The sequence below is a fragment of the Rhineura floridana genome, chromosome 5 (assembly GCF_030035675.1).
Source record: "Rhineura floridana isolate rRhiFlo1 chromosome 5, rRhiFlo1.hap2, whole genome shotgun sequence".
In the NCBI taxonomy this organism is placed as follows: Eukaryota; Metazoa; Chordata; class Lepidosauria; order Squamata; family Rhineuridae; genus Rhineura; species Rhineura floridana.
This window is the reverse complement of record NC_084484.1, coordinates 71,290,252-71,311,900: the sequence shown is the minus strand read 5'-3', so window position 1 is coordinate 71,311,900 and position 21,649 is coordinate 71,290,252. Positions and strand designations below refer to the sequence as shown.

Sequence of the window (21,649 nt, the reverse complement as noted above, 5' to 3'; positions counted from 1 at the left end):
GTTGATGGCCTTTTTGAGGATCTCCTGTTCCAGTTTACCCATAAAGAGATTCGCATATGATTGAGCCATGTGAGTCCCCATAGCTGTGCCTTGTAGTTGCAGGTACTGTTCTCCATTGAATGTAAAGTTGTTACAAGTCAGGACTAGCGTAGCTAAAGTTGTGAGAACCCCTGTTGGAGGATTGTTCATATCTCTGGTGTTAAGGAACTCATTTAAAGCCTGAATCCCATCATTATGTGGTATATTGGTGTAAAGAGATGTGACATCTAAAGTAGCTAGTATAGTATTGTTGTGAAATTGATCCTGCTTGTTTAAATACTCAATTTTAAGCAAGAAGTCCTTGGTGTCTTTGATATATGATGGGAGGTTTTGCACCACGTTTTGTAAATTTAAGTCAATGTACAGAGAAATCCTTTCAGTAGCTGTGTTGTTACCTGAGACAACTGGGCGACCAGGATTGTTGGCTTTGTGGATTTTAGGCAGCATGTAAAACCTTCTAGGGGTGGGATTTGGATTAACAAGGAGATCAGCAGTTTCCTCTTTAAGAAGTTTCCAACTTGTAAGGATTTGTATAGATGTAATGATATATTGAGATCTGTGGTGATGTCTTTCTCAAGAAATCTATATGTTGTTTCATCCTTTAGTTGTCTTTGACCTTCTGCTATATAGTCTGTAGCGTTAAGTACCACAACAGCACCACCCTTATCTGCAGGCTTGATGACAACATCCCTTCTCATCTGAAGGTTCTTTAGGGCTATTCTTTCTTCTTTTGAAATATATAACTAAAAAGGACAGATGCTGAACAAAAGAACAAAGATACAGCAACGACAAGGAACAGACTCATAAAAGAGAGCTAAGGCTGAAGGATCCCCCTAGGACAAAAGGCAGGAATGGAATGGGGTCAAGCCAGAAGGAGCAGCCGAAGTCTTGACTCTCATGCATTCCTGCCTTTGGACACTAGGCAGTGCTACTACCCACCTGATGGTATGCTACCTGGGGAATACCAGTCCTCAGGAAGGAAGGAAGGATGGATGGATATTATTTATTATTACTGCACTCTTGATCGGTGACTAAGAGCACATTTTTCACAAGGTCTATTTCAGGAAAACGCATGGAAAAAACCTTTGTCCACTGATAAATGGAAAATAACAATTGTTTTTGGACAGGAATAGGTAGCTATATATAATTATCTTCTAATATTTTTAAAGGTGCAACTATAGCCATATGACTACCCATTCCCCAGTCCTATTTTTGTATTCATGTCATTCACATTTTTTCTTTTGGAGTTTAAGATTAGAAAACAGCCTTGTCTGCCACAACCCCCAGGAGTCTTTAGAATGTTTTTGCAGAAAAAATTGTTCCATAGTGCAGGCAAGAGGACAGCTAGTGTGGAGCTATCTACATTTTTATGCTTGACGTACAGATAACAACAGGATACAAACTAGATTTCCACTGTGCTGGGAAGAAGCATACATGGTTTCCAAGTGAGAGAGACTTGATTCATTTACAGATGGTAGTAAACAGCACAAAGCAAGGCAAACTTTTATCTTACAAACCTATTAGTTTTGGCTGAGTTTGTCTTAGAGGCAGCATAAATCTTTTACTCCAAATTAGGCACTGCGCCACTCTGCATTGTTTTTGCAAATTAAAAGTTGCTTACACTATTTGTCTTTGCCTTATAAAAGAATTCACAAGCCTTCTCACACAAACAAACAAAAAGGGCCCCAATTGTCTAACAAAGTAAGTAGTTCACTCACCAAGTTAATTTTGCAAACACATTTTACAAATTGTTGACTGTTTGCCCTACAAAATGCAAGTAAGTTGATGCTTTTTAAATGGATACTGTACACGTTTTCAGCTATGAGGCACAGCCTATTCTCTTGTGTATTTTAATAATACATTTTTAGGCTGTCGTTCAAGAATCGTGATACAAAAGTGATTAGTTAACAAGGGACCAAGGCCAGAGCCTGAATTCAGTGGGCACTTCACAAGGTGCTACTGCTGGGCCCTCACTTGACATCAACCAAGGCCCCTGCTCAGAGCTATTGGTCACTGCTGCAGCATTACACATTTCTGCCACAGGACCACTGCAAGTCACTCACCTTGCCCTACCGCAAACCCCTGGATACGTTTTAGTAATTGCCGGTGGTGGTCCTTTTGAATGGGAGCAAGCAAGCTGGTGCTTGGATTTAACCTGCAGTGGCCACCCATCAAATTTAAATTACTCAGAATGCAGTATCTGACCTAACAGCAGCTCAGGTGTTGCATTTTGGATAATCTAACTCGGCCACAGCAAACTGAAGCAGAGTTTGGCTTCCATTCAAAAGAGGCATCACCCACCACCACTATAACACATAAAGAGGCCTGACTGGTGTGAGGTGAATGATGGAGCCACAGTAGCAGGATTGAGTTGGTTGGTGATAGGCCCTTCTGAGCCCTTGGCAAGTGCCCAACCATGCCAGTCCCTGATACCAGGCCTGCAAAGGGACAAGACATTATTTTTTAATTATAGGAAATGGAAATGGGGTCAAAACCTATTGCTTGAGAAGAGGATTAGCTCCTGAAGTAACAAGTATTCAGGTCATGTGGTTCTTACTCTAACAACATATCAGGGATCTGAGTTTTGCTCCCCACTCTAAAATAAATGTTTTCTATGGACCTGTCATGTGCTGGAATGAAGGAAATCACTTAAATAGCTATAATTGCAATCCTGTGCATACTCCCTTTGAATAAAAGTTCATTGAAATCTATTATATTTACACACATAATAGGGTTTTAAAGGTGGTAGGAGAGGTAACCACTATTTGGCAAGGGATGCTATTACCACTTTTGCTAGCCTCTTATTATTATTTAATTGCCTTATCCTCCCAAACTCAGAAGGAAAAGGCTAATAATATTTTGTGGGCTGTTAAATGTTTCATACTGTTTACAGAGCTGAGCTAGAGCTGGAATAATTAGCAGAGGCTAACCAACAACTAAGAGACTGAATAAACACCAGAAGCATTGCAAAACTTTAGCATTCAAGTTAATATTTGAGGGATGTGAAGCAAGGATCATGACAGCAACCTGTTGGGTCTTTAGCATGTCTTATCTGCTTTGATTTAACTACTTTCAAATGGTTTTTATATCTTTTTTCCAAGTTTATTGTTACCTGATGCAAGATTGCAAGATAGGGCAGCTTGCCCATTAATTTATTATTATTATTATTATTATTATTATTATTATTCTACCTATCTACTTATTTAAACCTTTTATTTTCTTCAAGATATGTGAGTGGTTGCCATACACAATTGTGTGAAAAAGCAAAGACCTTCTGGCAAAAATATTGTAACTCTGAGCATCCTCTTTATTTCTGAAATTGAGTAGCTTAGCCCTCATGAAAGGGAACAACGGGCATGTGAGCATGCATGTGTATGCATCACTGCACACTCCACCTTGGGAATTCCTTACCATATATAAATCCTCAACGTACCCCCAATCCATCATAATGAAAGATATTTTGCTTGTGTAAAATAAAATCAGGTTAGACAAGAAGCAGTAAAACAACTTTAAATGTAGCAACCTGTATTTCATAGACAATTTCAGGAGTTTTAACAGTCAACTTACATTCCAGTCCAATGATGTTACATCCTTATTGCTGGGGACGTCATGCCCTCCTTCTCTGATACAGTGCCTCAAAACTAGTTGGGTGGAACTACCATTGCTGTTTTCATTAAGATTCCATATTCTGGCAGTAGAATCACCAGATCTACCAAGAGCAAATATATATGTTATACACATGGACTAGGTTATTGGGGGGGGGAGGGAGAGACAGAGAGAGAGAAGTTCCTATGCCTGATATGAATGTATAACAGTAGTCATCATCTGCTAGAGCGATGATGTATGCCCTAGCATACATATACAGAGGGCATATGAGATTCATATTACCAATGCTTCAAATCAGTACTGATGTAGTAGTCAACTTAAATACTGTGAAAGCTGATCTAACCCTTAACTTACCCTGATGCTAGCAAATCACTGACAGGATTCCAGGCACAGATGAACACTTCTGATTCATGACCCCGGAGGACTGTTGCTTTGTTAGAAGGAATTTCAACATCCCCGTCAATTTCCATTGGCTTTGAGTGATTATCTGTATGACAAAATAAATACATTTAGGAACATTTGATTTAACAATAAGGCAGCACCTACCACACAGTGATTAGTTACTGCTAGTTATATCTACAGCATATTGCTCTTAGAAGTAATTTTGTCCAATATTATTTACAGATAAGACTGGACAAAACCATTTAGTTCCAAGCTTGCTTTATTCTGGTTGCATAAACATACACTTCCTTACTGAGATCAGGGGAAATCCTAACACTCTACATTGAAGAACAAGCTTTAAACAAGTCATATTTCACACTCTGATCTGGATGAACTGCTGATAGGATGACATTAATTATAACAAAAAACACCCCACTCTGATTAATTTTCATTCCCTTCTGTACATGGCAAACTGCAATTAATGACAAGGGATCCTATAGGGAAAAGAAGTGCATGGTTATTCTGCTAAATGTTATTTACACTTGGATAATTCCCAGACAAATTAAGCGTGTAGGAACTTTAATCCTGGAAATAAAACTGAGGACAGGAAAATATCTGACTCAGAAACTGTAAGGAGAAGTGGTGAGACTTAGGGGGAATTCGTAAGACCAAACCGACTTTTTGGTTTATTTTATCTTCTATTTGTATCCTGAATTTCATCTAAGGAGCTCAGTACGTGGGATTATTCCATTTAATACTCATATCAATGCTGGTATAGTTTAGGCTGAGAGAACGACTTACCTAAAGTATTCAGAGGACTTCATGGCAAAAGGGGTCACAGATATTGCTTATCAGTGTGATGTTATGCACATTTTTAGTAAAACAATGTCCAGATGAAAATTCTTATTCTATTCAAATCAGATACGTTAGACCAGTTGGTACTGAATGCACTGATCTGGGCCACTTTGCTCATCCTCATCAGTGTACAGGAAAAAAACCCATGATCCCTGGCTTAGTGTCATGTTCAAACCAGGCATCATAGTTAATTTCACTCATACAAGCCGCAAAAACCAAGTCAAGAAAAAACCCTGGTTACAAATCATGGTTTGTTTGGAGCAAAGCAAAGCACAGCCCAGTTTGAACATGTTCCTCTCCCCGCCCCACCCACTAGCAGGGAAGGAGCAAAGCATTCCAGATCAGCACATGCATGGTAGACCATTAACTATGGTTTATTATGATATGTAAATGAGGCCACTGACTAAATGCAGGAGCTGAGATTTTGAAATCTAGTTTAGAGTGGTGATGTCTGCTTTATTTTGTGGAACCTGCGTATACCCTTCTAAGATTCAGACAAGTGGTTAGTGCTTGGCAATCCTTGGGGATCTGGGTCTAAAAGGAAAGCAAATAGCTAATATGTTGTAATGTATCATGAAAATCTGTAACAGAATGGCTGCAGAATAACTATTCTCAGTGTATTCATATACAGTAATTTTCAAGCACCATGAACTTAAAGGAATCTTTACATTCAACACTCTGTGGTTTTAAATAAATCAGTATTCTGCCCCAAGGTAATATAAATTAGGTGCCAAGAATTTTTAAGTTTTGTGTTCTCTGTAGAATTATGCAAGTTAAGTACAAATACACATATTTGCATAATTTATTCTCTTACTGGTAGTCATAGACTAAGGTAAGTAGCTCTGCAAGGTGAGAAAAGCTCTGCCCCTGACAGCCCAGGTATTGCACAAAGACTTTCGAGCCTCTCTACAGCCACATGAACATGGAAAAGTAATTGTCTCTAAGTGGTGTACAAAAATTTAAAAAATACTAAAACAAAAATCAATCTAAAACCAATTAAACAAGTAAAAGCATATAAAACAAAATATTCAAGGGATACAAGCACATATAACAGGGTCCAATAGGTCAGGGAAAGTGTGGTCAAAAAGATAAGTCTGTACAAAACATCTGAAACATCTGATGGTTGCTGCTTCACATACAGCAGAGGGAAGGGCATTCCACAGAATAGGGCCAATAGCAGAAAATGCCAATGTTCATGTCACAATCCTATGATATTCTGTAGAGTGTGTTGCTACAAGTAGAATTTCCCCAGATGATCCAAGTGATCTTGCAGGTCTATACAGACGCAGGCAGTCTTTCAGGTAACCTGGTCCCCAGTTGTTCAGGGCTTTATATGTTAACAATTAATGAGACCTTGAAAATGGCCCAGTAACAGTTTCCTAAGCACACATATAATAGGTACACGTTCAGGTGCTCCACTCAACAAGCTGGAAGTAGCATTTTGCAGCAGCTGCAGCTTCCAGACCAACCCCAAGGGATGATGAATTCTGTGTCTAGACTCAAACCAATGATTTTGCTTGCATCTGCACAAAATTTGTCATTCACTAGCCACACCCATATGAAACATGGCTTCAACTTACTTATTGCATGTGCCCCGTTCTCCTCTCCATTCACAGTGGCTTCGCCATTCTTTGGTGTATTCTGCTGTGGGACAGCAGTTGTCGTTGCTGTAGATGCTGTCATTGCTGCAGTGGCTGGCACTGTGACTGGTGCTGTGCTAGCTTGCTGTTGAGCTAATTTCTCCCTGAAAGCCTGTTGCCGAGTCTGTACTACATCAGGCATTACTGCGTCTATCAGCGATAAAGACTCTATAGGTCTGCCGTCAAATACTGTACCATCCTAAGGAGGGGAGGAAATTGGGGGGGGGGAAAGAATCAGAAGGCTGGGCTTTTCCGGAGGCAACGCTACACACAAGAATATGCTTAGCAGAATACAATTATGGAGCCATCCATAACAACATTCTATAAGAGAAGCCTTCTGGTGGGTTTTTTATCACTACCCTCTGACGTTGGTGATATTGTTCACCAACAACAAACAAGAAAAAACAAAATATGAAAGAGAAGCTGAAGGTCACACACCGCTAGACCCCTCACCCAAAAAACAAGGCTTAGCAGCCCAAAATATGTGTCTGTTGCATAGAGCAGTCCATTTGTGTTCAACAAATACTGACAGAAATAGCTATTTGACAAACAGACAAAAGCCTTGGCTCTGCAAAGGCAGCACTCTGGGATCTAAATTAAATTCATTTCATCTTCATTCCTGCCATGTTTAATAAGAATGCAAGAATCAAAGTCTCATCCAATCCAGCATCATCTTTCAGACAGTGGCCAACTAGGTATCTACAGGAAGCCCATAAGCAGGACATGAATGCAACAGCGTTGTCCCTACTTGTGATTTCCAGCAACTGGTATTCAGAGGAATACAGCCTCCAACCCTGGAGGTAGTACGTAGCTATCATGGCTAGTAATCGCTCGCCTCATCCTCCCATGAATTTGTCTAATTCCACCTTAGTTGGTGGCCATTGCCACATTTTGTGGCAGCAAATTCTGCAATATAAAGGAAGGGTGTTCTTGGGATTGCAGGGGCAAGGAAGGATTTATTATTTATTATTATTTATTTATTACATTTATACCCCACCTTTCTTTTCATGATAGAAACCCAAGGCGGCTTACATATGGTTCCCAGGCGGTCTCCTATCCATGCACTGACCCCTGCTTTAGCTTCAGCAGAGTGCTGGCCTCATGTGCCTTCAGACCATAGCCTGGGACCCGGTTTAATCTCCCTTCCCCACACACTGCAGTCCCAGTACAAATTGGGGAGGGGTAACCTATAATAAGAATCAAGAAGGTATAATTAGATAAAAGGAAGGAGACTTAGCCAAGGAACAGATCTAGCCCTAACATTAGACAAAGCAAAACGGCTGTCTCAGACAGCTGATTTTGAGTGTCATGAAAGGGCAGCAAACTGTTAGTGATTTAATTTATTATCATCAACATTTTTACTGCTGGGGAGGGGGAAACGTGCTTGTGGGATTTTCTGCCTCAGATGCCAAAGAATTTGGCTGGCCTTGGGTATTGTGCACCATGACTTGGTGGGTGGACTCTACATCAAGATGTCTTAGGGAGCCAGCCCTGTCAAGGAAGCCTCTTGAATATAACTCCATAAATTTAAGAGAGATTCAAGGCTGGGGTGAGAGTATGGAGAAGCTAAGTGGCTAGTTACCTTTCCGCTTTGTACTGTGACTACGAGGAAGTAAAAAGCTTCTTCAGATACTACAAATAAATTGTACTCAAGGCTGTTTTCTTCACATGTGGGGGACAATGTAATTTTATTAATGTTTAATACATTTAGATAACCTTAAACATATTAGACTATCAATATTTAATTTCTGACTGTTCTGTACTGATTGTTTCCACAAACACCATCTGGTTGTCCCCTCAACACATAATTGTAGCTTGCTCTGGGAAAGGCCAAAATATTGTGAAAAAAACATACTGCAGAGAGGCCTTCAGAACCTATACTTCAGAGCTAGCATTCTATTGGTCCAAGCAATCAAGCTGTGTTTCTGTTAAAGACATGCAGCTTGACAGCAACTTTTTAAAATAAGCAAATCATCACCACTTGACAAGAAATGCTTCCTCGTGGCAATTTCTGTTTAGCACAACTGAAGTCCAACTGTCTATCAGTGTATAATATGGACATTTGGGCCACTATACACAATGATTTGCTGGTAACCTAAACAGAGAAGCAGTCAAAGGCAGAAGTCCCCTCCAAATGTCAAGATCCACCGGAAGGTATAAAATCTGGCCTTTAAAATGTTAAAGGGCAGGACATTTAGAACAACTTATCAAGGTGTTTCTGCTATGCTACACCCATGCCTTACATAGGGAGAGGTATGTTTCTTGAAGGATGTGTAGTCAATTGCTAAGGGAGGTGAATAATCCTTGACTCCTAGTCAGTATAACAGGAATGACTTTCTGACTATCTACTGACTGAGCTGACTGCCATGAAAATCAACTGCCATGAAAATCAATGAGACAATCTGATATTTTTCATCAATTTTTTACTGCTTCAGGATCCTTCCTTCAGGCGGAGCACATTGCACACTCTCACGGCACAATTTCTTATTTTATCTGCTTTAAAATTGTATTAGAAAAAACACAATTTTGGGGGGTAGAGCTTGGATGCCTGCAAGATGGCGGTGTAGAGTGGGAGCTCCCCAGCCATCTATTAAAACAACCCAAAGAACGAGCGATAGATGACAGCACAGAATCCCACCTTAATGATCCCCGAAAGGGGGATGTCAACAGGATTACCCCAATATAAAATTGTGACCTTACACAATATTTTGCAACGACAGGGAAGAATCAGCAAACAATGAAACAAACATTGCACCGGTTCCCACTACAGCATCTACAGGGGTGCAAACGGACAACATACCCAGCTCCACAGTTGCAATCATGTCGGTCACAAAAGAAGATCTGGCTGACCAATTTAAGTCTTTTAAGCAAGACATTCTTGACTGCTGGTTGACAATATTAGAAATAAAGTTAGGGGAGCTGCGTAACACAATTGCATCGGCAGAATCAAGAACAACCAACATGGCAGCCCAGTTAAATACGTAGGAGGAAAGAGTTCAAAAGTTAAAGAATTGAACACAAAAATATGAAACTTAAGCTGGAGGATTTGGAAAATCAGAATAGAAGATTACATCTTTGTTTTCGTGGCCTGGAAGAAGAAAATGAAAAAGATAAAAACAAAGGGGTTTTTTAATACGTTGGCTGAATTCACTCCTCACGGATTTTACACTGAAGGAAGAAGATCTAGAGAGGGTGCACAGAGCACTTGGCCCTAAAAGGAAATGCAGCCCCAGAGATGTAACTGTCTGTTTTGCAAAATATACCATGGAAGAAAAATTGCTCAAGCACCTGAGAGACCTGGAGGCAGTGAAATATGGAGACTCTGTTAATTTGGTTCTATAAGACCTGGCCCCCGAGACAGTACAAAGGCGAAGGCGGATGAGACCTTTCATTTTAAAGTTGCAAGAAGCTGGGTTTCATTATTACTGGGGCTTTCCCTTCCGACTTGTGATTCCACATAAAGGCTCTATATACTCCACCACAACTGGGAAAGAAGCGGCAGACATACTGAAACAATTACACCTAGAGCCCCCTGAAGGCCATGGTGAGAAGCAGTTAAGTGGAGAGAATGAAGGTGGGAAGGATTCAGATGATGATAGTGGCAACTGGGAAACGGTATGTAGAAAACAACCGTACAGACCACAACAAGGCAAACTGATCAGAGACAGTTACAACACCCCTTTCTGTATCACAAACTATAGAACCTACCAAATAGGTGCCGTTGAGGTTGATAACTAAAAAAAATAGATTCCACTCCTAAGGAAGTTGGGTGACTACCAAGACTGTAAGCAGAGCGGAGATAGTGCTGTAAGATGCGTAGAGATGGGGACGAAATGCTGTATATGTCTAATAATCCTTTTTTCTTTTGTGGGTTGAAATGATGTTGTTATGGTTAAAGGGGGCAACAGGAGTCTCCTACTTGACCGCAGCAGACTTATGAAGAAATAAGTCAGAGTATCCACATAATCTAAATTATAATATAGTAGCTTTTCTAAAGTTATATAATAGATTTAATTTTAGCTCCAGTGCTATAAAACCGCTGGATAGGGGGTAGTTAGTGTGCAAAGTTAAAGAACTTGAGTAAAGCAGAAATTTGCTCAAGTATATTGGGAAGTGATACGCTTGTATAGCTGCCAGGCCCTAGTATCTGTGGTGAGGCACAGTTGTAGTTTACAATTAGTGTTAAGCGAAGGGGGTGGGAAATAGTGTTAAAGAAGGTTAGAAGGGAAGTGGGAAGTTAACTGGTGTAAAGGGAAGGATAGGTAACACCTCTGAAAGGCAAAAAACTAAATCAAGATGAAAGTTGACAGGGATATTATGGCAAATGAAATAAAGATCACTACACTGAATATAAAAGGTTTAGGAACAATAATTAAACAATATAAACTCTTTAAGTTGATACGGGAGTTAAAGCCAAAAGTGTTAATTCTGCAAGAAATACGTAAGGCCAAATCAACACATGCATTTCTTAATACCAAGCATTGGCAATATAAATATCTGGCAAAAGGCATGGCAAGGGGAGTGGTAATATTGTTTCATGTCTTTTTTGAACCAAAGAGAAGCAGGATAGACAGCCAAGAGAGGTTTCTGTTTGTAGAAGGGATACTGGATAACTTAAGATTGGTCACCTTTAATAATAATAATAATAATAATAAACTTTATTTATACCCCGCCCTTCTCCGATAGGATTCAGAGCGGCTTACAGCTAAAAACAACATCATTAAAACATACAAAATATATTATTAAAAAGAATTAAACCTTTGCTACATTTTACACACCCAATACGGGCCAGTTAATTTTTTTCCACAAAATGCTGGGGGAAACTACAACGTTTCACAAAAGCAGAGGTCATTTGGGGGGGGAGTGACACAAACTTAAATCTGCAGGGGACAGGTTGCAAGAGGGCAGATAGAAGGGAAAAAAGAGATGGGACTGCAGTTGATAGAGAAAGAATGATCCCCAAATCGGGAAAACTAACACAAAAATGTATGAACTTGTTACAAAAGGAAGGTATAAAGCAAGTCTGGTCCGAGACAAATCCTGGGGAATTCAGCCATACCTTTTATTCTAGGTTGCATGGCTCATTTTCAAGGCTAGATTCCCTCATTGTCTCTGACTCCTTGCTGCAGTGGGTACAAAAAGTGGATATAGGGGCAATTCAAGTTACAGACTATGCCCCTGTAAGCATGATTATAGCATATTCACTGGGAGAACCAAGGCGTAGGCAGTTGGAGACTTAACCCATTGTTTTTGTCCTCATCATTGAGTAGGAAAAAAATTAGAGAAGGTCTAACTAATTATTTTAAAGACAATGCAGCAGAGGAAATAACAGAGGAAGTCCAATGGGAGGCTATTAAGGTTGTGGCATGAGGTATCTGCATTAAGTGAATGGTCCTATATAAAAAGGGTTAAAAAACAACAACAAAGGGACAGACTGGAAAAGAAATTGGCCTTACTCAGTAATGATTACAAGCAAACAGGTTCTCAGAAGATTAGAAGGGAAATGGAAAAGAGAACCAAAATGGCCTTAGCAGAAATAGATGATACAATGCTGAGTATGTTATATGTTAAACAGAAATATTATTAAGGGGATGGAAAAAGCCCAAAGATTCTAGCAAACAGGGTGAAAAGAGAAAGAGGAAGAATATAACTAGAACCCTCAAAATAGGACAGAATGAGTCAGTTTATGATAACAAATGTATAGGTAATTCCTTGGCAACATATTTTGAACAACTATATGAACATAAAGTCATAGACCACAGAGAGATACAGGAATATCAGACAACCTCTGGCCTCCCTAGTTTATCAGAAGAGGAAAGACAGTAGTTGAATGCCCCTATCACAGAGGAGTTAATAAGCACGGTTATTAAAGAACTGAAACCAAATCAGGCTCCAGGTCCAGATGGCTGTGCTGGTAATTTCTGTAAGGTATATAAAGACATATTACTGCCAACTATGATATGTCTGTTTAATTTGATTTTAGATGGTTCTATGCTGCCCCAGACTTGGTCTCAATCACATATAGTCCTATTATTAGAACCTGGCAAGGATCCCTCCTCCCCTGATTATTATAGGCCAATCTCATTACTTAACACAGATTATTTTACTACTATTTTAGCCAACAGATTAAAATTAGTAATTCAGAATGTAGTGAACCCTGATCAATATGGTTTTATCCCTGGTCGCTACATAGCTGATCCAGTTAGATTAATCAGCATTATGAAGTATTGTAAAGCAAGTCAATCTCCCCTAGCCCTGTTAGCAAATGATATATTCAAGGCCTTTGATAGTATAAATTGGCAGTTTCTATTAAATTCATTAATTATTTATCAGTTTGGCCCCAAATATAATATGGTATTACAATCTATATACAAATCATCCACAGCTAAGATACTTTGGTTTATTCCCACTTTCGGTACCTGAGGGTCCAAATTGTTAAACATCTCAACAAATCTTTTAAATATAATTATGTCCCATTATGGAAAAAGATACAAGTGGACCTGCGGAAATGTTCTCGATTGACCTTGTCTCTCTTCAGTAGAATAGCCCTTATCAAAATGAATATATATATTTTTCATATATATTTTACATTCTTACCAGAATGATTCCTTTCAATTGTTTGAAACATTGGCAGCTTAAAATAGAAACCTTTTTTCAAATTTAAAAATCCCAGAACAGCTAAAAACCTCAAGTACAGGGGGATTAAAGATGGAGGATGGGGAGTCCCGAATTTGCATCTCTATTACGAAGCGTACTAGATCCGGCATTTCCTCTCCTTTCTGGATGCTAAGACGGAAAGGCATTGGGTACAAATTGGGGAAAAAAACATATTAAAACATCATAATGCTTCTGGAGCACTATTTGTTAGGAAGCAAAGAAGAAAATGGACATGCACCACACATTCAACACTAGCTCAGATCTGTACAATATAGAAATACAGGAAGGAAACTTTCCTACCAGGATTGTCCCCACTGATTCCCATTTGCTCCCACCTGGACTTCTTTAGACCGGATAGGCAAGTGAATGAAGCAATCCTATTAGATTCAAACATCTACAGGTTGCAAGATTTCTATATCAATAAGCAGCTAATCCCAAGAGATATATGGAGAAAGCACTTACAGGAAAAGGGGTTCCCTTAGCTCCTATGGTACCAGCTTAGCTCTTTTGTCAGAAAGCCATTGGTCAGAACGTTAGGAACTCGAGAGTTGACAGTACGTCAGAAGTTCATTTTACAATGTGAATCAAATGAGAAGGGATTAGTCTCAAAATTATATAAATTGTTATTGGAGGATATGGGGAATGCCATGTCTAAAAACATACTGGGAACGTGAGTTGGGGATAACGATAGAGGAAGAGGAATGGAAAGGGATGTGGATTAAATTTCCCTGCAAATCAACAGTTGCTACATTTTGTGAGACAGCCCTAAAATTAATACAAAAATGGTACATGACACTACTCAAATTAGCATGAATAAATAAAACCTCCTCCCCCAACTGCTAGAGAAAGTGCAGTGCAATGGGCTCATACAAACAATTATAGTGGGATTGTATAAAAGTGCAACGTTTTTGGTCTGGTATAAAAGAAGAAATTATAAAGATAACAAGCCAAAAAATCAATCTTACTCCAGAACTGGCAATGTTAAATTTATGTACAGATGAAAATCAGGGGACTCTTTATAAGAATTGATAAGCGTTATGTTGGTAGCAGCTAGAACTGTTATAGCTCACTTTTGAAGAAATTTGGAGGGTCTGACAGTGGACTGTTGGTACAAAAAACTTTGGGAAATCACCCTATTGGAGAAACTCATGACAAAAATATGTATGTCTAAAGGAAACAAGAAAAAAGATGACTTTACAGTGGACTGGTGGCCATTAATTTCATTCACAGCTGGAGGCAACACAAATCACCAAGTCCCAACACCTTACAAAGCTCTATGGACAGTCTAAATGATTATTCTACTATTTTATTATCATATGTACAATGTATGATATGCCTGTGAGAATGAGTATAATGAGGAACTAGAGGAAAAAGGATCCCCTTGAGAGGGAGGGAGGGAATCTGTTCATAATTCTGATATTGTTATTCTTTTTTGTTAATATTAGTGAAATCAATAAAATAATAAAACGGGGAAAAATACACAATTTTAACCACTCACATTTTATTGATATTAAATATGTTTACTGCTCCAGCAAACCTCTGAACCCACCCAAATACAGGCATACCCCGCTTTAACATTCGCAATGGGACCGGAGAGTATACTTTAAGTGAAAATCTACTTTAAGTGAAGCAATTGTCTTCACTTGTACTGCATGCAATCACCACTAGATGGCAGCGGCATCATGCCAATAAAATGTACGTTATTGCGAAGCGCGCAAACGTTAAGCGGGGTATGGGGACGTATGGAGCAAGTACGTTATAGCGAGGCAACGTTAAGCAGGGTATACCTGTACCTTCATCCTGTGGTCAAAGATTTCTGAACAAAGATAAGGAAAGAGAAGAGAGAGAAACAAAGGGAAGAGGAACAACAACAGAGAGAAACAATGGCTTTTATTGCTACTGCTACATGTGGATGAGGGCAACTAGAATTATAGGGTAGTCCTCAATATAATTTATCCAGTTAATTTTTAAACCTTTCAGACAACCCCTACCTTCCAGGAAACATATATTTTACTTAAAGAGAACACTTCTCTATGCAACAGCTTTAACGCCAGTTCTCACAATTTATTTATTTATTTATTACATTTATACCCCACCTTTCTTTTTATCACAGAAACCTGAGATGGCTTACATATGGTTCCCTGGCAGTCTCCCATCCAGACACTGACCAGACCTGGTGCTGGCCTCATGTGCCTTCAGACGATAGCCTGGGACAATCTTTTAGGTGCATCGAAAGGTGGCATACTGAACATGTGGTGGCAGAGTAATAGCTGTTCCATGTGTTCAGATAAGACACAGTTTTTGAAGATTGCATGTATGGATATCTTTGATCTCGTTTTTCCTCTTTGGATTCATCAAATACCACACACTCAGAAATTCGCATTACTACACTGCAGACCTGAATCATTCCCATTATCGGCTTTTGTTTGTTTGTTTAGCATAAGCTGGAGTGACTGGCAAAGTTGGCTTTGCATAGGCGAAAAGAGGGAGTCTTGTGGCCAGACATAAATCTGAAAATAAATATATCAATATATATCAAGTGTAAAAGTCTTTAACAAGAGTTATTGCTTATACCTGATAGACTTTTGTTGCCTCCTTGAAGTTGTATGAGAAATTGAAACAATTCTATTTTTCATGCACAGAAACTCTCCAAAAACATAAATGTCCAAAACTATCAACAGACATGGCAGATCTTGGAGCCTTTCACAAAAGAAAAAGAGGCAACCAAACTTTATTTGAGATAAACTGGAGGGAAATAACTTTTACATGCTTTCACTTTCCCCTGTCAAATGTTAAAGTCAATCAGAACAGACACATTGTTGAATATCTAACATACTTGATATATACACTCAAGTGGTGTGTTTCCACGTAAGACAACAGTGATACTTGCCTCGTTGATGCTGATCTCTGCTTCCACATATTGCAGGCCTTTCTGAAGTATGGAGATGAGGGCAGCAGGTGGCACTAGTGTTCCATTGATATTGGATTGGCTAATATGACTCTCTATTCCAAATGTAAAGGCTGAATGGGAGAAACCTAAAAGCAGAAAAGGAAGCCATGATATGAAATCTAAACAGTCTAATGTGACACATACCCTAAATACAACACTGCTTAAACCTTTGCCAACCCAACCAAGGAGGATCAATTTCCCAGATTAGTTCAAAGAACGACAATAGTCCCTTTCTAACATTCATTTGCAAACATACTTTGCACAGAATGTGTACTTGGGGGGAAAGTCATTAGTGCTAAGCAGTTAACATGTTCTTTTTAAAAACACACACACACATTTGATGCTTTAACTTTTTCAGTGCACAGGCTGTATTTATATGCCAAAGCACAGTTGCAATTCAGTGCTCACACAGGAGCACAATTCTCTCATGTTGAAAAACAAAGGCGCCTTTTCAACCTTCTGCCCACAGTTCGCATTACCAGATTAATCTGACATGCATAGTACTGAAAGGAAATGAGAACCGATCAGCCACCCCAAAAAGGCAGACTTTCTACATGCACACTTTCTCTGCAGGCCACAGCAAACAGGAAATATACCACACTAGCCCAGACCTATTAGTGGCAACACCATTTATGCAATTAACAATTTCATGATTTTTTAAAAAGTAAATTGTAAATTAAAAAGTAAAAAGTAAATTGTGGTGACCCAAATCAGATTAGGGCCTGACATGGGGGGATAAAGAGGGCTTTAATCCTTTTGCCCCTGGTGCGGTTCTGAACAGATCTGAATCAAGTACCTTGTGTCTGCTTTTTGCAAGGAAGAGATCTCTCTTTTGCTTGAATAGGATCCCATCCCCAATAAATATAGCAGGTGTGGGGGCCCTGATCCTGATCAGGACCACGGGGGGGGGAGCTGTTTTTTAAAAAACAATCTTGCCACAACAGGGTCCCAAATCCAATAGCCTCCCCTATGTCAGCAATTTACTTTTAACAAGTATTCATACAACTGAATTGTGTGAAGTGCAGTTCATGTGCAATCATGAGGTAGCATGAGACTTCTAATGAAAAGCAGAGCTGTGCTACTGACCTAGAGACCAACAAGATGTTGGAGGAAGTACAGATAAAAGATAAGCTAATAGAAGAAGTGAAGAAAGTGGCAATCTTCTAGTATGAAATTGTTCAGCTGAGATCCCTGATTATCAATCTTTCTGTTCCATCAAGGAAATCTTTATCACAAAGCTAATCCCAACTCATCTGCTGCTCTGAATATAATAAATGTGAGGTAAACTGGATTCTTGAAAGGACTTGGGACAAGCCTTATTCCTAAGGAAGCATGATCTATCATGCTGGCTGAGGCTGATACAGAAGCTGGATTCCAAGCTGGAGGGATATCTGTAGGAGGGCATCAGGCCGGTGAAGATTTATCTCTGCCCTCATGCAGGCTATAAATCAGAGTTTCAAAGCAGGCTTATTTGCAAATACTGGCTAATTAACCTGATGAAAACCAGTTGAGGGGGACAGACTGGGTGGGTCCAGGGTGCAGTGAATACATGACAGAGTTGTGCCTGCTGCCCTTAATCAAGGCCACGGCGAGGAAAGGCCTCCGGCGGCTTCTCGCTCTCCCTCCCTCCCCCCATTGGACTCCACCTTTGGGACCCTCACAAGGTGAACCAGTGGCTCCAGGGCCAGAACCACCATCCCGCAGCCATCATAAGCGGGAGCCCTGGCTTCCGCGGGCTGAGAGGGCCGCGCCACTCCCAGAACTATGGGGATAGGACTATGACTGAGAGAGTGTGGCTAGCCTTGCAAAGTAGCCCAATGCCTATAATACCTATTTTGCCAAAGTGAGGGGGGAGGTAGTTTGTGTTAACTTTGAAATGTATTACCAATCGTATTGTTTTTGTTTATTGTTTTATTTATGTATTATTTATGTTTTATTGATATATTATTGTTTTATTGGTGTGTTTTTATACGGGTGCTCTTTTGTAAGCCGCCTTGAGGGCCTTTTGGCTGGAAGGCGCGGTAGAAATATTACAATAAATAAATAAATAAAGCAGTAGTGCACCCACTTCTGAAGAAGCCCACCCTGTATCTTCTAGTTTATAATAGCTACATCCCAGCTGCAAAAATCCCCTTTTGTGGGGAAAGGTAGTAGAGAGAGTAGTGGCAGAGCAGTTGCAGGAATTCCTGGAGGGTAGAGACTAGCTAGATCCATTTCAATCTGGGTTCAGGGCATGGTTTTAGGACTGAATCAGCCGTGGTCACTTTGATGGATGTTCTGTATTGAGAGCCAGATGGGGGAATGCATCTTTTCTGCTTCTTGGTCTTCCATTGGCTTTTTTTGATACCATTGACCATGGTATCCTCCTGGACCAGTTCTGTGGGAGGGCTGTCAGGGGCTGGTTCCGTTCCTAGCTGCAGGGCCACGACCCGAGAATAGCATTGGGAGACCATGTCTCAGCCCCATTGTGTTTGTCCTATACTGTGCCGCAAGGCACAAACCTGCCATCAGTGCTGTTTTACATCTATATGAAGCCTTTGGAAGTGGTCAATAGGCATTTGGGGGAAAGTGTTCTCAGCTCTATTTATCCATAACATCTGAGTCAGGAGAGGCTAAGCATGGTCTGGAACGCTGTCTGGATGCAGCTGTGGAATGGATGAGGGCTAATAAACTGAGCTTGAACTCTGGGAAGACAGAGATACTGTGTTTGGATAGTTCCAGTGTCCTGAAGATTGTCCATGCATCTGTTTAGATGGGGTTACTCTCCCTCTGAAAGATCAGGTGCATAGTTTGGGGTGCTGCTGGATCTATCTTTGTCACTTGTGGATCAGGTAACCTCAATGGCTAGGAGTGCCTTTAACCAGCTATGGCTAATGCACCAACTACAGCCATTCTTGGAGAAGGATAGCCTGGCTGTGGTGATTCATGCACTGGTAACCTCAGGCTTGATTATTGCAATGCACTCTATATGAGGTTACTCTTGAGCCTAGTGTGGAAGCTCCAGCTGGTGCAAAATGCTACGACTAGACTATTGATGAGGACAGACTACTGCCAGCACATAACTCTGGTGCTTAAAAGCTTGCACTGGCTGCCAATAAGTTACTAGGCCAAGTTCAAGGTTCTTGGATTAATTTACAAGGCCCTTAACAACTTGGGTGCAGGATGTTTTAAGGACTGCTTGATCCCTTATATCCTGGCCTGATCAGTGAGATCTTAGGGGGAGTCTCTGTTGGTGGTCTCCATGGTTCAGATGCACAACTGGGAGCCATGCTTTCAGTGTAGGGGGTCCAAAGCTGTGACACTCCCTCTCAACAAAGATTAGACCGGCACCCTCCTTGTTGAACTTCAGGTGTGTGACTAAAACTTTTTTGTCCCAGCAGGCATTTTAAAGTAGTGTTTGGGTTTATGATGCTTTTATCGTTTTATTTTATGAATAGCTCACCACTTAGAAATGTGAACGATTAGGCGGTATATAAATGTCTTAAATGAATAACCACATTTACTATGAACAATGGTTGACACTGGCACAGAAGCAACTGGACACAGAAGGAAACTGGCAAAACAGTAGCCCATCATAACCATGATGAACAGATTGGCTATGTTACCTCTATTCTTGGCTATTGACACTAAGTAACCAACATTACATCCCAATTAATCATCTCCACCCCATTTAGTGTCAACAGGAGGCAACTTCACAGACATTTTTATAGCAGTTAATCTTTGTGTAACCACAAGCACAAAGATAAGCATTGCTGAGCAGTTGAAGTGCTGGGTGAGCTTTGTTGTGATTTTTATAGTGATAGCATAGCAGCACTATTTTGAGCTGCTGTGATTACAGAAAACACTGCAAAAATGTACCAAATCAAAATTTCAAAACTAAGGCACACTTCAGGACTGGAAACACAGTAAACTCAATTGTGCTACAGGGATTATTTAAAAAGAAATGATACTTAAAAGTTTAAAAATAAATGATTTGCCTGAAGAATTTTGTTTTTAAAAGGCAACACCAAGGGCTGTCTTTTGCAAGCTATTTTGCAGCTGGGATAACTTTTGAAAGATACTTTTGTGGTTGGAATTACTAGAGCACAATTATCACCATATTATTACCACAGAATTAATCTAACATTACAAAAACTTTGTGAAATCCACCACACTTCTTCCTCGAACCAGAAGCTGTCTTCAAACATTTTAAAGTGAAAATGCCCCACCTGTCAAGAGCTCAATTAGTTTGTAAGCTGTGCTTCTTAATAGTGTGATATTGTGAGCTAAATTGTCATTGAAAATTCGTGTAACTGAGTCAATGGCCTGTTGGAAAATGATTCCCTTTTCTTTTTGCTATAAAGTGTCTAGTCCATTTCTGAAGTGGGAGGTGGAAGATTTTTTAAATTATTATTTTAAACAACAACAGCAACAACATGATCTGAAGAACTGGAACTTCACAATGCCCCTTAAAAGTTATTTAATGCTGAAATCACTATATTATATATTAATAGAGACTGGGAATCAAAGACTTGTTTGCTAGTTCATATCACTGAGACAAAAAAAATCAGCATCTCCTTTCTTCACACTTTCCAGCCCATGTCCCATACGCCCTTGGCTCCAGCTTCTAGCAAGTCTTTGCCCTTTTAGAACAGCACACTGATAGGTGCTAGGACCTGCTGCTTCTGTCTCAGAAAAACTGATCAGAAAAACTGCACTTGCCCTCAAGAAAGCAGCACTGCTTGCAAAAACATTTCTATAGACTGAACTTGCCTTTGCAACAGTTCAAATATTCATGAATATTTAGTGGATTCATAGCATATTAACTATGTCCTATGGACCGAATAGAGAGCCAGTGTGGTGTAGTGGCTAAGGTGCTGGACAACGACCTGGAAGAGCAGGGTTCGAATCCCCACATAGTCATGAAGCTCACTGGGTGACCTTGGGCCAGTCACTGCCTCTCAGCCTCAGAGGCAATGGAAAAACCCCTCTGAATACCGCTTACCATGACAACCCTATTCGTAGGGTCGCCATAAGTTGGGATCAGCTTGAAGGCAGCCCATTTCCATGGACCAAATGGAGAAAAGAGAAATGGACTAAAAATATTACTCCAGTGATTTAATTTACATCTCTATGTACGAATATGAAAGTTGGACAGTGAAAAAAGTGGATAAGAGAAAAATCAACTCATTTGAAATGTGGTGTTGGAGGAGAGTTTTGCGGATACCATGGACCGTGAAAAAGACACATAATTGGTCACATAAACCAGAACTATCACTAGAAGCTAAAATGATGGAACTGAGGTTATCGTACTTTGGACACATAATGAGAAGACATGATTCACTAGAAAAGACAATAATGTTGGGAAAAATAGAAGGAAGTAGGAAAAAAAGAACAAACAAGAGATTGATTCCATAAAGGAAGCCATAGACCTGAACTTACAAGATCTGAACAGGGTGGTTTACAACAGATGCTACTGGAGGTCGCTGATTCATAGGGTTGCTGTAAGTCATAATCAACTTGAAAGCACATAACACACACA

General features: G+C 39.9%; 1 protein-coding gene across 11 annotated transcripts in view; it reads right to left on the bottom strand.

The window, feature by feature from the left end:
• Nucleotides 1-21,649, bottom strand: part of TBL1X (transducin beta like 1 X-linked) — a 262,884-nt gene that overhangs the window by 21,220 nt on the left and 220,015 nt on the right. For 10 of the 11 annotated variants that reach the window (XM_061627078.1, XM_061627077.1, XM_061627081.1 and 7 more), the window contains 4 exons: nucleotides 16,069-16,214; nucleotides 6,462-6,720; nucleotides 4,000-4,132; nucleotides 3,607-3,748 (listed from right to left, as the gene is read on the bottom strand). In XM_061627078.1, the coding sequence (XP_061483062.1) occupies nucleotides 3,607-3,748; nucleotides 4,000-4,132; nucleotides 6,462-6,720; nucleotides 16,069-16,214 (680 nt within the window). Of the gene's footprint in view, nucleotides 1-3,606; nucleotides 3,749-3,999; nucleotides 4,133-6,461; nucleotides 6,721-15,752; nucleotides 15,850-16,068; nucleotides 16,215-21,649 lie in introns of those variants that run through there. The other variant, XM_061627085.1, reaches the window with a different exon arrangement.